At 42.2% G+C, this 14,331-nt stretch overlaps 1 protein-coding gene across 1 annotated transcript in view; it reads right to left on the reverse strand.

The window, feature by feature from the left end:
* Positions 1–1,425: 1,425 nt before the first annotated feature.
* cracd (capping protein inhibiting regulator of actin dynamics) overlaps positions 1,426–14,331 on the reverse strand; it is a 68,949-nt gene continuing 56,043 nt past the window's right edge. The window contains exons 6-8 of the mRNA XM_067996891.1: positions 12,070–12,260; positions 6,322–6,487; positions 1,426–1,645 (exon numbers count right to left, since the gene is read on the reverse strand). Of these exons, the coding sequence (XP_067852992.1) occupies positions 1,485–1,645; positions 6,322–6,487; positions 12,070–12,260 (518 nt within the window). The 3' untranslated portion in view covers positions 1,426–1,484. The remainder of the gene's footprint in view (positions 1,646–6,321; positions 6,488–12,069; positions 12,261–14,331) is intronic.

Genomic DNA, 14,331 nt, shown 5'->3' on the forward strand with positions numbered 1-14,331 from the left:
AAATAATTACTCAAAAGACAGACAAAAAAAATGGAGAGCAACCTATTGACAAGAACAAGTAGAAAGGACTTGAAGAATAGAAGAGAAGGAACAGAGGAAAGACAGAAAAGAGTAAGAGCAAATACAAAGATATAATGAATTAGGAGGCAAACTCTGACTTGCGAAAGAGGAAGGAATGAAACAGGCCCAGAAAGCAGAACAGGAAGACCCACAAACAGGAGTGTGAATGAGGGGCAAGTAGCTAGATTTCTTTAAGGTCAAAGCAGACAAGTATCAGCTACAATAGGATAGTGAAAGGTGGACTAGATGGATATACGAGGGATGCATTTCCGTGGGGGTTCTCCCATTCATCTGCTGTAACTTCAGCGGAAGAGCTGTGGAAATCCTGGAAAAATAGCGTAAACAACATTTACACCATTTTTCCAGGGTTTCCGCAGCTCTTCTGCCCAAGTTACAGGAGAACCCGCGCAGAAATTCATCCACCATGGTCTTTTCCAAACTTGTTTCTAAAGAGGAAACTGACCCACAGAGCAGGAGAAATAAAACAGATCCTCAAACAGACTGAGACAGATTAAAGTGAGAGACCACCACCAAAGCCCAGAGGAGACATCCACACCGGCATTCAATGCAGAAAATGTCATTTACTGTACAGACTTCCATACCTTACCTAAATTCTGGGCAACAGGAAAGATCAAAAATTAAGACTTTATTCTTAAAGGGGGAGGGGGAACTATTTTTCATCACTATTTTGACTACCATGCGTAAGCTGTTTTAAACTTTTACCTTGGTATTTTGGATTTGTCTTCTGATCTATATTTCTGTAATTCTGTAATTTCTATTTTAAATGTTGACTAAATTAACCAACTATTTGAAACAAATAACCTTTGTTTTTTGTCCATATCAGTATTATTTTGAAACAAACTTCTTTTTTGTTCTAGATTCACAGGCATGTACTCCACGCCAGAATCCCATCTACCTGTATTAAATATAATTTAAGGAAATGCTAAAATTAAGATCAAGTTTCATTTACAGTCATGTTATGAAAATATTTAATATTTTATTGAAGGTCTTTAGGACTCCATCTAGATGACCCTGTAGCACAAGTCAAAACTTGAGACATTTTAGAGCAAAGGGCACACTCTTTCTGACAAGTTTTGAAAGGAAACTTAGATTTGAAGTGGTGGTAGCAGGAGGAAGAAGTACCGTACCCAGTCAAGGACCACAGCAGTTAAATGTATGCGGAGGCAATTGCTATTCATGTATGTTCAAATTTACAAACGATATTGGGAAACTACAGAGAATGTGAATGGAGATATACATTTACAAGCTACATGTTTGCATTCTTGATATACTGAGAAAGGTGATGTCTGCAGCACATGCAGTACTTTTTATGATTTTAATCTGTTTTGAAAAAAATACACTTTAGCACTTCTTTTTACTGATAGCTATACAGGATATGGTGGCAGTTTCCAAACAATTTGGGGTCATTTAATTATCTGAGGACAGTCGCTCCAAGCTTTAGCTTTTCTCTTGGCAAGAGCCAGCCAGGCAGGTTCCACGGAGACTGGTGCAGCATCAGAAGTTGAGAATCTCTTCGGTAATTCTGTTATTGGTGGAATTGATGCCACTGAATCACAAATTTCAACTATGCAAAGAGAATTTAGAACGAATTATACACATGAAAATACCAAAAATGGATTTTATTGAAGAATAAAATATAAGAAAAATATTGCAATTGTGACTATGAAGAGCATGAAATGCTGGCTTTTATATCTAGAGAACTAGAATACATGAGGGTAGAAGTTATGCTACAGCTATACAAAGCCCTGGTTAGACCACACCTGGAGTACTGTGTTCTGTTCTGGGCACCGCACCTTAGGAAGGATATATTGGCCTTAGGGGGAGTGCAGCGTAGATATACCAGAATGATACCTGGACTCCAAGGGTTAAATTACAAGGAGAGATTACACAAACTAGGGTTGTATTCCCTGGAATTTAGAAGATTAAGGAGTGATTGATTGAAGTTTTCAAGATATTAAGGGGAACTGATAGGGTAGATAGAGAGAAAATATTTCTGCTGGTTGGGGAGTCTAGGACAAGGGGACATAGCCTAAAAACTAGAGCCAGGACTTTCTGGAGTAAAGTTAGGAAACATTTCTACATGCAAAGTGTGGTAGAAGTTTGGAACTCTTTTCTGTAAGCAGCAGTTAATGCCAGCTCAATTGTTAATTTTAAATCTGAGTTTGATAGATTTTTGTTAACCAAAGGTATTAAGGGATATGGGGCTAAGGCAGGTATATGGAGTTAGGTCACAGATCAGCCATGATCTCATTGAATGGCGGAACAGGCTCAAGGGGCTAAATGGTCTACACCTGTTCCTATGGACCGAAAATACAGATTGGGCCTTGGGAGGTTTAGAGTACCAGAAAGTGTGTTTGGATATCCCAACTTCAGCAATATGAATTAAACAAATTTCAGAGCAGACTTCTGCTCACAGCATTTAACTGCTTTATTATATTTGTCCACAAATTGTCAGGACTTGACATCCTTGACCTTAGCTCCTCATTTAGGTTGTGGAACCATTACCAAGATGATGGGATTCCCTGTTGCCCAGTTTTGCACAATTTACTGCAGGTGTGTTCTGAGGCTAATTTTAATTTTATTAATGCTTTATGCAAAACAGGTCAAAGGGCGCTAGCAGCCACAGCAGATACTAATAGAAAATTGTGTTGGAAATCATTTGTGCCCCGTATTTCCCTCCATGTAGTATGTAGAGTCGTTAAATGGAATATGGTTCTTGCTATTCTTGCCAAGAACTTTGGACAGTTAGAAATCAGTGTCCCTCCATGCATTCAATCACTCTCCAAACTTGGAGACACCATAACCAGGTTGTATTCTATTGTATATTCAAGAACAGTCAAGATTTGTGTCTGCTGTATAATCACATTAGAGGCTTCATGATTATGGCCATAAACATTCCCCGATTTTTGGAGAAGGATCAATGCAGTCCACCAAAAGAAAACTGACCAGAGTGGGAAAAAAACAATGGTCCATCCATTAACATTTGCCACCAGTTGTGCTTTCCCCCAGAGTCCACGAATGTGTTAGTCAAGGGTGTGCTACTTTGTAAGACAACATGGTAATATCAATGTGGGGTAACTGAGTTCAATTTGAAGTTCACAAATTATGTTCTCTACTGAAAGTTTAAATTTTCAGTCTCTTTACTGGCTAGTTAATACTTTCTTCACCTTATGTGATTCCTGGTTGTTCATGACCTTTGTCCTTCTTTTAAAACAAAAGTTAATTTTATTCCCCAGCCGATTTTTCTCTCCACTTCTGAAAGTGTTGACCCCTTGCTGGGATACAGTCCTACAGGTCCTGTGTTTAAGCCTTGACAGTGAGTGTATTAGGATTTTCAAACACTGAGAGATGGGAAGAATCACAGCCAAGATTGATTCTGTCCTCCCTCAACTCACAGACTTTGTACAGTAGTGCAGTGGTTATGTTACTGGACTAATAATGCAGAGGCCTGGACTTTAAAAAAAAAGTGATCATGAAGCTATTCGATTGTCGTGAAAACCCAGCTGGTTCACGAATGTCCTTTAGGGAAGGAAACCTACCATCCTTAGCCAGTCTGGCCTACATGTGACTCCAGTCCCGCACCAATATGACTGACTCTTAGCTACCCTCTGACGTAACCTAGCAAGCCACTCAGCTGTATCAACATAAGAACATAAGAAATAGGAGCAGGAGTAGGCCAATCGGCCCTTCGAGCCTGCTCCGCCATTTAATAAGATCATGGCTGATCTGATCCTAACCTCAAATCTAAATTCATGTCCAATTTCCTGCCCGCTCCCCGTAACCCCTAATTCCCTTCACTTCTAGGAAACTGTCTATTTCTGCTTTGAATTTATTCAATGATGTATCAAACCGCTACAAAGAATAACAAGATGACAAGGACTTCAGCGGTTTAAGATGCCAGCCCACTACCAACTTGTCAGGGCAACTAGGGATGGGCACAAAATGCCTGCCTTGCCAGTGATGCTCACATGCTGAAAACGCATACAGAATAATACATAATCATTCTTTGTCAGGTTGCCTCTTCAATCAGAAGGTTTTGGATTCAAGCCCCACTTTAGGTACTTGTGTCAGCTTAGATTATGTGCTCTTCAGTGCAGCACTGAGGGTGTACTGTACTGTCGGAGGTCTTTCAAATGAGACGTTAAACTGAAGCCCTGTCTGCCCCCTCAGGTGGACTTAAAAGATCCCAGGGTACTATTTGAAAAAGAGCAGGAGAGTTTTCCCAGAGTCCTGTTCAATGTTTATCCCTCAACCAACATCACTAAAACAGATTATCTGGTCATTTATCTCATTGCTGTTTGTGGGACCTTGCTGTGTGCAAATTGGCTGCCACATTTCTCTACAGTGACTACACTTCAAAGTACTTTATTGGCTGTGGTGCTTTGGGACATCCTGAGGTCATGAAAGGTGCTATTTAAATGAAAATTCTTTCTTTTCTAGTATATTACAAATATAACACAAATCTCCTTGATTGCAACCTAGACATGGTGAAGGAGCTTACATGCCTCCATGACCTGAAGAGCTATACTGGCAGTGGTCTTTCTACTGTTAGCACCACCCATGCTGGAAGGTCAAAGGTTAAAGGCCAGACAAATAGTCATGCTTGAGAATGGCTGGACACTACCCAAATGTAATCTGGCCATCCTTTAGAAGAAGCTCTAATTTAGAGGTCCATGGATAGTGAACCTGCTGCCTTTCGCTGTAGCAGTACTCGGCACTGTACCATAAGCTGAAGGGTGCTCAGAGATTCTATGTCACACTTATGGACTACATTCTGAAGTTTTCCAGCCATCTTGCCTTGGCTTGCTGCAGTGGCATGAACTGTGGGGCCAGAGCGTGGAGATGGCTGCGTCCAAACTGCTTTCGCTTAAATCCATTCCCACACAGGTATTTTCTTTTATGGAGGAGGTGATGGCTGAGTGGCGAAGTGCCTTTTGCCATCAACAATGTAGTCAAAACAAGGCTGTATGCTTTGGATTCCACTTTATGACTATGACTATGGCTGATGACATAGCAAGAAGCTAAATATGTGTTCATCCACGCTTCTGTACAACTGGGAAGTTCTTCAGCTTGAGCAGAGTTCACAGAGGAGGTCATACATGAGTTTTTGTTTGTAGGTGACTGCACTCGAGAGGCACACACTCTACAGCATCCACAGCTCAGTACCAAACATTTTGCCACAGCAGCAAACAACTGTGTCCTCATTATAAGTCTGAAGAAAACTCATCGTGCATCAGCTAGCCTCAGGAAAATGCTACACCAAACCAACCATCTTCTTTGGTAATATGGAACTAGATGTGGTTAACCCACTTATCTGGATAGTGTGTTATCATATAAAGCATTAATAGAAAACAAGGTGTTATCTCATATCAGAGATGCAAGCTCTGTGTTGAGAAGAAAAAAATTGTATCAGGAATCAACAGAAGAAAAACAAAAACCCTGGAATCATTTAAAAAAACAATGATATGCTATGGTGGGGGGCACTGTAGAGCTTTTATGGATGGACAAATTAAGATAGGCTGAAAGGCGTTCCTCATCTGCATGTATCCTGTGATCAGGATTATAACAAAGCTGAAAATGTACAGAGTTGTTGTCATCACCACTTTGCAATATAGATGAGCATTCTGGATGAAGGATAGTCACATTCAGCAACACATGACAAGTTCCACCTCCAACATCTGAGGTCGCTAATGCACATCAAGTGGCAGGACAAAATGACTAAATGAGAGATCCCCAAGCAGGCCAATATCACCAGCTGTGAGTGCATGCTGATAATCCACAAGTTTGCTGTGCAGGACACACGGGTAGATTTTCATCTTCACCACCTGGGCGGTAATCTGGCGGGGCAGATCTGACCCACTTTATAGAACTTGCCTGATTTTCATTCCATTGAAATCAACTGGATCTACACCGTTTTCCAGTGGAATCTCCGAGGATTTTCAGGGCCATTATTTTTATTTATGGGCAAATAAACTGAAAACAGCATTAAAAAAAATCATTGTGTCAGGTCAAGACACTGCAGCATAAGTTTCTCACACTAACTGAGCAACAGAAATGTTAGGAGCACGCTCTTCCAGGATCCACTTGTTTCCAAAATACCTCTAAGGCTGCAACATTACTCATTTAAGCTGTCATTTCAAAATATTCATATATTAAATATTATTATTATTAAACGCATGAACTGACAAAAACTACGTATTATGTATATGTCTGACCACTTAAAAATATTCTATCAAGTACCTGTGACAGAATTTGGAAGTGTGGCAGATTTTTTCAGGTGTTCACGGCGTTCCACTTTTGACACAATATTGCTCCCAATTTTCTTTTCGTCATCCTGAATGGATTTCTGCAGTGCACTTCCATAATGATTGCCTCCTTTATTGTCTGTGGAGCTGGAGACCGTTGTCTGTAATGGCAAAGACAGACCCATATAAACAAGAAGTCTTCTCTTTATATTTTTTTCCCAATATAATTTGCATATTACCAGATAGTTCTCCCATTTGTTTGTTAGAACTACAAGTGGCTTAAATCTGGTGTCGATATCTGGTGGGTACATTCTTTAGCTGTTTGAGTAGCAGGGTAAACAATGTGCATATTTTCTATTACAGTCGAGTTAACATCTTGGTTTTGTTGGCTCAAAGATTTGATGATCTTTGTCAAATTAAAAATTAATTTTTTACATGAAAAGTGCAGTTGACGGAAGACATCCATTCCATTTTTCTAATATTTCAGAAGTGACAAATTGCCACCTACTGAAATTTCTATATTTGGGTGTTGAAGATAACATAAGCGTGCATAAGCAACTGCCTGCTTGCTGTTTTTTAAAGAGTGAGTCTCACCACCAACTTTCCTCTTCAAAATTAAAACATTACAAAGAATAGCAATTACCTTGTCAAACTGTTTTTCAAACCCTGTTTTGTTAAAAAAAAACTATTGTTTGAGCAGTTTCTGATAACAACCTTCTGTGTTTCCCTCTGACACTCCAGAGCTGAATGTCTTTCTCTTTTCCAACTTCACGCCCACATATCTAATTAAAAAAAACATGTTACAGTGCCGGTTTTCCAGCAGTTATATTTTGACTTAAGTTGTTTCCTGCTAGTTTTCTTCCTTCTGATCAGGGTTTGATAGTATGTAGTACAATCTCCATCTGCTAGCTGATTTTGAGACCATGTGTAACAAATTATCCTTCACTGTGCGCATGACTTATTTTCTGTGGTAGCTTAACTCAAATTACTTCAATTTTTTTTCTTTGCATGAACTGTGTCAGATCGGTGAGGGATTGATTGACACTTAGCACAGGTGTTACTGATTAACATTTTCCCTATCATATACTTTAAACACTGGCTTATATTTTCATTGGCTTGGCCCAAGGTTCGACTCCCAAAGCCAAAACAATTTTCGTGGCTTGGCTTAGTTCAACCTTGAAAATGTCTGGAATGCCCACTTTTATGCTTAGAGTTGTAATCTGATTACAGATTTAAGTCAGAAGGTCTATTATCAGAACATGATCACAGTTTGTAAAGCAAGGCCTCTAAATAATGCAAGAATAATAGTGATTGTTGTTAGCAACAGCTGCTTAGTAACTGCCTGTCTTCAGTTGTGGGAACAAGCATCCGGTTAATTTATGGAAAGCAGATCACTGTAATTTAAATTTTATATAGAAGTGTTGTGACAGACATTCACAAACACACACCTGATCCGAATACTAGTAAACTTATTTAGAGCAGGCTCACTAAGTTAAAGTGATATCATAATCCTTCCCCATGTAAGATGCATTTAAATGAGATTCTTCTTTCTTCAGAGTTTTTTAAAGATAATGGCAAAATCATTTTTTCATTTGTAAGTTAAGTTTCATTAGCATAAACACCAATAAACTCCATCCCCCACCACCCCAAGGTTTTATATGTAAGAATATAGATATGTTTTTACATTACTTTTATACAGAACAGGATAGGCACATACAGATTATTTAAATAAATAAGCTAGGTAGATAATGTGGAGCTAAAAGAGTTGTTAGGATTAAAACACTTAGGCTTTTAAAACACAGGCTTTTGATCACAGCAGAGGGGTGTAAAAGACAATAAGTTCCTTTTGCCATAAAGGATTTGTACAGCAAAGCTATGACTCGGGAAAAGCAAAGATAGGAAGTAAGATAGGTGTGGTATGAAAAGACATGTCTAGCAATCTGTTCAAAGAACTGGGGGTCATAAAACACCCGCTAGTAACGCATCCAGCAGGAAGTAGACCATAAATGAAAATGGTATAAAAAGAGATGCAATATTTTACTCAGTAGGAACCTTGCTTTGCCGACCTTCAAGACCAGATCCGTGAATAGGTTAGGATAAGCCATTCTCGCGATTTGACTCTAGATGTTCCCTGCACAAATGGTGCACTATTCTGTATGAAATGTTAAATGATGAATGTTTTGAAGCAAGAATAAATTAAGTTAATTCTCAGACATATTACTGTCTCTAGCTTTACGAATCTGTTAAAAGGATAAGGAAGGAATTATCTCAACATTGTAAAGCCAGCGTATGTGATTCGTGAGCCATAATGAAGCATCTACTCTTAATTTACATATGTAAATTAGGTTTAGTTAGCAGAATTTGCAAATAATCTTTAATAGTTCAAAATGTTTTTTGAGTTTAATAAAGAGGATATGTAGTTTTAAATTATAAGGCTAATCTCATTTGGGTTGAACCTATTTTGCAAACGTAACCTTGGTCTGTTCTACATGATTACATACATGTTATCTTTAGAACAATGCACTTACAACAAAAACTTGCATTTATATAGCACTTTTGATATAGAAAAACATCCCAAGGCACTTCACAAAGGCATTAGGAAAACTGGTGCCAACTCAATTGAGGGGTGACCAAAACTTGGCTAAAGAGGTGAGAGATAAGGATGACATGTTAATGGATGAGATATAGGTGAAGGGGTTCAAGGAGGGAATTCAAGAGCATGGAGGCTAAGTGATTGAAAGCACGGCCATTAATGATGAGTGAAGGGAAGAGAAATATGCAGAAGAATGGAGGGGAGGGTGAAATTGTAGGGCTGGAGGAGTTTATAGAGACAGGGAGGGGCAAAGTCATGAAGGGATTTAAACACAAGGATCAGAATTTTAAGTTTGAGTTGTTTGGGGAGCAGGAACCAATGTAGGTCAGTGAGGACAAGGGTGATGGGTGAGTGGGACTTGATGTAGAATAGCATATGGACAACAGAGTTTTGGATGAACTGAAGCTCACAGAGGGTGAGCAAGAGAGCACTGGAATAGTTAAGTCTGGAGGTGACAATGGCACGAATTAAGGTTTCAGTGGCAGATGGGTTGAGGTAGGAGCAAATATGGCCGATGTTACATAGATGGAAGCAAGGGGTCTTTGTAATGGAGTGGATATGGGTTTGGAAACTCAGTTCAGGATGCTGAGGTTTTGAACTGTCTGTTTTAACATGAGACAGGGAGGGAAAAGGTAGTCGGTAGCAAGGGCACAGAATTTGTTTTCAGGAGCCAAAGACAATGTCTTCCCAATGTTTAGCTGGAAGAAATTATGGCTCATCCAAGACTGGATGTCAGACAAATAGTATGATTGCACAGAGGCAGTGGAAGGGATAAGAGCGATGGTAGAGAGGTAGAGTCAACAGCATTCAAGTGGAAGCTGCCCCATGGCCCTGATATTTATGAGAGGCGGGGAGGGAACAGGAGCGTATGTCAGCGGCCAGGAAACCAGGAAATACTGGGAAGGCAGAGGTCCTGCTGCATTTAACGGCAGGACCTCATTAGGAATTTTTAACTCTGTTTCCCACCTGGCAGCCAGCCAAATTGAGAGGCTCGCTGTGCTGTCAGCCGAGAAGGCTTGCTGTACAAGGCCACAGCCACAGACCACTGGGGACAGTCCCCGGCAATCAAGAAGGTGGGGGGGGGCGCGGCAGCAAGGGAGGGAGAGATCAATTGCTGGGGAGGGGGAGAGAGATCGGGGGGAGACAGAGATCGCAGAGGCGTCAGCCGATTGTGGGGGAGGGGATAGAGATCACGGGGGGGGGAAGATAAAGATTGCGGTGGGGAGAGATCGCGGGGGGGGGGTCAGCCAATTGCAGGGGAGAAATAGAGATCGCGGGGGGAAAGATAGAGATGCGGGGTGGGAGAGTTCATGGCAGAAGATGTGCTTGGGGGGGGTCAGGGAAAGCACCCCTGCTCCTCCTGGCCCACAAACAGTGCTGGAAAAGCACTTACCTGCTGTAGTCGGCAGTTCTCGCCTCCCTTCAGCTGCCGAGTTTCCTAAGCTCTGGGAAACTCGGCCCACAGCCGTTAAATTTAAATGGCTACCATAATCTGAGGAATTGAGCCTCATTTAAATATTATAATCACGAACCCGCCTCTCCAGAGCAAGTTACTCGGATGCCCCCCAACCCGCTGCAGTTAATCCGGAAGTAGGTGCGTTCGCGGCGGGTTGGGGACGGGTTTCACATTTTTAACAATTCAAGAACCCCCTCTGACCCTCTCCCGCCCGTCATGAGGGGTTAAAATTACACCCATGTCTCCAGATGATGCCACCAAAAAGCAACATGTGAATGAGGAAGGGGAGGGCCAAGGATGGATGCTTGAAGGATTCCAAGGTGACAGTGTGGGGATGGGAAGAGAAGCCATTGCTATAGATGCTCTAGCTACGATTGGATGGGTAAGAGTGGAACTAAGTAAGGACAGTCCTACAGAGCTGGACAACAGGGGAAAGGTGTTGGAGGAGGATGGTGCGACTGACCATGTCATAGACTTCTGAGAGTCAAGAAGGGTAAGAAGAGAAAATGGACCATTATCATAGTCACAGAGAATGTCATTTTGACTTTGGTTGCACTGTAAGAGGTGCGGAAACCTGACTGGAGGGATTCAAACAAGGAGTTTGGGTAAGATGGGGCACAGGTCTGACAATGCGTTCCACCGGTGGGTTGGCCAGAAATCAAAATCAACCCCAACAGGGTTCATGGCTAGGGTAGGAGGGGGACTGTAGGACGTATGGCTTGGTGGGCAAGGAGAAGGCGGGGAAGCAGCAGTGGCAGCTGAATGATGGTTCTCTAGCTTAATGATGAAGAAATCCATGAGCTTCTCGTAGTTGTAAAAGATGAGGGGGAAGGGGTTCAAGGAGATGGTTGGCAGTAGGGAAAAGTAGCCTTCACTTATTTTTGCCCTCCGCGATGATCCTAGTTTTGTGGGAAGTTTTGGCAGAGAACAAAACCTGATAGAACTTGATATGGTTGAGCCAGATCTGGTGATGAATGGCTGAGGGAGTGACGTGAATATGGGTAGGAGAATTTATATAGAGGAAGAGGCTTAGAGCGGGGGGAAGAGCAGTGAATTCGGAGGAGAGGGGGCAAAGAGACTTGAGGTGGAGATTGAAATCACAGAGCATGAGGAGTCGTTTGGTGCACAGGCTGAGGAGGAAAGGAGGGGGGGTTATCTTGAGGAAAAACTCAAGGTAACAATCTTAACACGACCAACAGCTTTATAATGAATATAAGGGGTAATCTAATTAAGGTGTTTAAGATGATTAAAAGATTTGATAGGGTAGAGAGAGATAAACTATTTCCTCTGGTGGGGGAGTCCAGAACAAGGGGACATTACTTTAAAATAAATTAGTGCTAGGTAGTTCAGGGGTGGTGTCAGCAAGCATTTCTTCACACAAAGGGTAGTGGAAATCTATAATTCTCTTCCCCAAAACGCTGTTGAGGCTAGGTAAATTGAAAATTTCAAAACTGAAATTGTTATATTTTAGTTAGACAAGGGTATTAAGGGTTACGAAATCAAGGCGTGTAAATGGAGTTCAGATCCAGATCAGCCATGATCTAATTGAACGGTGGAACAGGCTCAAGGGGCTGAATGGCCTACTCCTGTTCCTATGTTCCTGTGAAACTAGCCCCCAGCAGACTAGATGTGCAGTCCATTTAATTCAGCCTAACAGTCTAATATTAAACCTTAAAATAACAGAAGGTGCATACATTTTCTTTAGCCTGTTTTTCTGCTATCTTGGCTTCTCTGGCCTGCCTTCTTTCCTCACGGCTGGCCTGCTGCTCACGGAATCCTTTCTGCTTCTGCATCGCCAGGGTGATCCACAGAGGTTGGGTGGATTCCACCTTGTCCACGAGCCTTGAGCTGTCCAAAGAATGCCGACTCTGAAGAACAGGTTTATCTGGAAATAAATTGTGGAGCTGATTAATTTTCATCAAAAATATGTTCACGAACCAAAACTGGTGATACAGATACAGTTACGGTCAGATTATCTAAATTAACTGCAAATTATTTACGTGCTTGACAAATGAAAACTGTAAGTATCAACTATTGTGAATAAATACACATTTTCCCCCAAGCTGTAACAAAAGGAAATAAAGACTTTCAATTTTAAGCTTAATGTTTGATGGGGTTGAGATGATATCAGTGTAAAGCAGATTTCAGTATTAAATAGTAAATATAGAAGGCTCCATGTTCAGACACTGACTCCAGCATTTACCGCACAGATCACAGACGATGAAGATATGAGGGGGCTGAAATATTGGCATTTCAGTAATTTTAGCAAAGAACAGATGTGAATAACGAGACAGGGGCCTGGGTTTTAATTTGGAGCCGGGTTGAGAGCGGGGGCAGGGAAGTTTATCAGATGCGAAACCCGGAAGTGAAGTGAGCGGGTCGGAACCTGCGATCGCAACTTAATTGAAGCAATAAATTTCTTGCAGATTTTGTGTCTCCAATTTGCGCAATGGGCATACTGCACACCCGCATGACGTGACCTGAAGCCCGCTATTTAAAGGGCCAATGCAAAAATGGATTTTGGAGGAGAAAGGAGGAAATGAAGCCATGGATTCACAGAGAGTAAGGCAGCACCCAGATTCACAGACGCTTCCCCTGAAGTACTGCTGGGTGCAGTGAGGACCAGGAGGGAAATAATTTCCCCCAGCAATGGGAGGAAGAAATCTGGTTCTGCTATCAAGAAGGCGTGGCTGGAGGTAGCTGAGGAGGTGAGCAGCAGGAGCATGTTGCCCAGGTCTGAGCTGCAGTGCAGGAAATGGTTTAATGACCTAACCAGGTCAGGAAAAGTGAGTACATTTGCTGATTCGCCTACATCCTGTGGCGTACAACACCCCCTTCTCACTCTGTCTTGCCAAGCATACTCCATCACATCATTCCTCACACCCACTTAAGTTTCAGCAGCTCTCATCCTTCACTTTCTATGCACTTCCTCACGTCCCCATTTATTCATCCACTGCTGCCACTCACCCCATTTCTGGTGTAATATGATGCATCTGTCTGATAGTCACCCTTACCCAATGCACTGCATCCATCGGGTGAATGCGTGACCTTCAGTCACTCACAGGTCCCATCTTTCACCCCTTGTAGGAGAAGAGAGGTCAAAACACAAGGGAGAGGGACAGGACTGGAGGTGGCCCTCCACAAATAGTCCAGCTCACAGATGAAGAGAAGGAGGCGGCCATGGAGATTAGTAGCACATCTGCATCCCTCTCAATTGGAGATGGAGAGACTGGGAACTCGCAGATGCCTGGTGACAGAATTTAAACATCTTTCACACACATGATGGCTTTATTTCATCAATGACTGTCTGAACTATGAGAAGACTGAGTATGGTGATTGGCAAGACTGTTACTTTGCCATGACTAATTCATATCGCTTTCTTTTGTCTTCCAGAGCCTTCATGCTTACAAGAAGAATCATCGGAGATTAAAGACAACAATTCCCCAGAGAAGCTCATTCCTTCTGAGGGTGCACCATCACAGGACATACAGCCATACACCAGTGCAAATACTAGCACTTCGGTGGTTCCTGTTAGATACTAAGTTGGGTTTTCACCTGGTGATTCATAACTCACAAGTGAGCATGAGCAGACACTGGTGGCAGGGGCAGCTGTGGAGAGTCTGCGTCGGGGGGGGGGGGCGCATTCCTCTCCAAGCTCTGCTCAGCTGGACACAGATACTGAACCCCAGACGTCATCGTTGAGAACGAGGATGATTGAGGTACATCTGCAACATTGTGAGGTACTGGAAAACATGCCACACACTCTCCACAATAGCGGAGAGGATGGAGGAGTCCAGCTCCAACACGAGTGGATTGGTGTCGTGGGTAATTGCGAGAATGTCTGCCATGGAGAGAGTGGCCGCCTCCATGGAGCTCCAAGCACGGCTCTCAAATGAGTCTATGCAGGCCATGACCATGGCCGTGCAGACTTTGGAAACTAGTATGTCTGCCTCTAA

Source organism: Heptranchias perlo, chromosome 1, assembly GCF_035084215.1.
Source record: "Heptranchias perlo isolate sHepPer1 chromosome 1, sHepPer1.hap1, whole genome shotgun sequence".
Classification (NCBI taxonomy): domain Eukaryota; kingdom Metazoa; phylum Chordata; class Chondrichthyes; order Hexanchiformes; family Hexanchidae; genus Heptranchias; species Heptranchias perlo.